At 29.3% G+C, this 2,552-nt stretch overlaps 1 protein-coding gene across 5 annotated transcripts in view; it reads left to right on the forward strand.

The window, feature by feature from the left end:
- LOC106468783 (F-box/WD repeat-containing protein 1A-like) overlaps window positions 1–2,552 on the forward strand; it is a 61,540-nt gene that overhangs the window by 49,311 nt on the left and 9,677 nt on the right. For all 5 annotated transcript variants that reach the window (XM_013929224.2, XM_022397148.1, XM_022397146.1 and 2 more), the window contains one exon: window positions 2,004–2,114. In XM_013929224.2, coding sequence (XP_013784678.1) covers window positions 2,004–2,114 — 111 coding nt within the window. The remainder of the gene's footprint in view (window positions 1–2,003; window positions 2,115–2,552) is intronic.

Consider the following 2,552-nt stretch of genomic DNA (forward strand, 5'->3'; position numbering starts at 1 on the left):
AATTTTACAAGGCAATATTTAAAAAAATCCTGAATTTCCACTAGTATGATCCACACTACACATTTTCTCTTAGCATGTTTTATCCATCACCCCTCTAAAAGTACGAAATTAAACATAAATTACTCTATAAAATCGTTATTGCTCAGACAAACCATAATTTTTATAGGCTTCAATTTTGTTTGGTTACAGAGCTATTGAATAGAAAATCAGACCCCACCTGTCACATACTCTCTTTCATAATTCGTTGATAGTTCTCTCTTACGTTTCATTATATATTACCTATAACCAATAGAAAGTCAAGGTTTTCACATATCAAATGATGTATTATATAACGTTATATCCTGAGCAGTTAGAAGGTAAGGGAATTTGTCTACTTTTTGCATGTTATTAGTCTATAGTCTTTGGTGCATTATTTAATTAAATAAAAATTAAGTGCTTTACTATTAGTACTATAAAAAATTAGGCTTAACTGTCAGCGACAATCAAGAGCAAGAAAAAAGTAGATTGAATAAGTACTTTATTCCTTGTTTTTCACATTTATTCTTTATCTATTATTATAAAAGTAACTAAAATCTAAAGATGTGGACCTTTTTAAGTTATTTAAGGTTAAATTGGGTAAAATAAGTAATAATAATATAATTAAAATAGTTCATGAGGCACACATGTGAGCAGCTCGTGGGTAGTGTAATTTGATAGCATAATGTGACCTGCACGATCTCAGAGTGATTTACAACTTTTTATGGTGAGGATAGTAGTTAGACGCGGTTCAAAGGGCAATAAAATTGAATTATAACTAGTCTTTGGATAAACAAATGTAGTTTCATGTTACAAATTGAAGTCAGTCTAGAAAGAAAAAAAGGGTAATTTAGATATATTTCAATTATTTTTTTGGTGGTTATGAGGTCAGTCGAATTGACCAATTTCATTTTGAGATCGGGTAGAGAAAATAACAAACTATAAAGTTTTACTTAAAAAAATGTTGGTCGTCTAAAATAATTCATGTAGCTTTTAAATATGCATTTTAGAAAACATAAAGTATATCAAGAAATAGAATAAAATCTCCTAAAATGACTATAATTTATCAGGCTTTCTGATTAAATTATAAATAGCTTACAAAAATTCTGTTATTGCTCAGAAGATCAGCTTTAGTCAACACACATCAAGTTACCCTTGCAAACCAATGGCTTTGATTATTAAAGCAGACAATCATAAGATTTTTATGGCTCAGAATTGGATCTTTCTCTTGGTTCTAAACATATGCTTAGGACAAGTAGATGTGAGTAAATAAGTGACTTCAAAAACATGAAGTGATGGGAAGGGCTTCTCAGGTGGGTTTGCTAAATATGTTGATATTCAGCAAATCAAGAGAGTGGGAGGCTCTAATTTTATATCTTAGCTTGCCTGTATGTGCATTCTGAGTTTCTAATTGGTTAAGCACTATAGAAGCTGTATTGTAGAAGTAATAAAATCTGAAGAGAATAAGTCACACATAAGAGTGGATATTGAGAATTTTTAATATTTAGTTTTGAATTAAGAAATTAAAACCTACATTAAAATGTGAATTAAACTGTTTTAACATACATTGATAATAAAGTATGATTATGTTTTGAATGAAACTACAAAAATGTCATGACGTGTGCAGTTTGACCCACCTATTTGCATAGTTATCCTCTATTTGTTTTATTCTGTATTTTAGTATCGTTACTTGTACATTGTTTAGGTAAACTTTATAACATTGACCTGTATGTTTTAATCAGTTAAAAGAAATTAAATGGAAAATTTAATAGACCTCTGTTTTCATTCATTCTTGTATAAATGCACTATGCAAACTTGAAAATTTTAGTAAGTTTAACATCACAAGAAAAATGTCTAAATAAATCTTGTTTGGAGTAAGGAATCACCTATTTTTAGCATTTGTCTGTGTTCTAAATGGTTTGCTGCAAAAATTAGATTAGTTTTCATTTCAATGGTTTGACTGTTTTTTGTTTTTTTATTTGTGGCAGACTCTGGGACATAGAGTGTGGAGCTTGTTTAAGAATTTTAGAGGGCCATGAAGAATTAGTTCGATGTATTCGATTTGATAATAGAAGAATTGTCAGTGGTGCTTATGATGGGTAAGTGGTAACAGAACAATGCATTTTCCAGTTTTGTATTTGAAACGATGATGCTGAGAAAAGTAAATAGCCTGATATACAGTTTAACTCTTTCAGTATGGGCTCCATCCCTGCGACTGACCTCATAACCATTTTGTGCTTGTTATAGTTTTCATGCTATAACTTTTAAATTAGTAAGCGTATGTTAACAAAATTTGGCAGATTATCAGTAAACATTACAATGCTTTCATACAGAAAATATCAATTTTTTTTTATTAAGTCTTAAGGTTTGTAAAGCAATGTATTTCTCATGCCTTTTTTTTTTGCATGTTGACTATCCAACAAAGAAATTTTTCATTTTAAGATGAAAAATACTTCTGTGCATCAGAAAATTTTCAAATTTCACATGCAAATACTTTATAATGTCCAGATAGTTATCAAACATTTCTTAAGAAAAAA

This window comes from Limulus polyphemus, unplaced genomic scaffold, assembly GCF_000517525.1.
Source record: "Limulus polyphemus unplaced genomic scaffold, Limulus_polyphemus-2.1.2 Scaffold3162, whole genome shotgun sequence".
Lineage (NCBI taxonomy): Eukaryota > Metazoa > Arthropoda > Merostomata > Xiphosura > Limulidae > Limulus > Limulus polyphemus.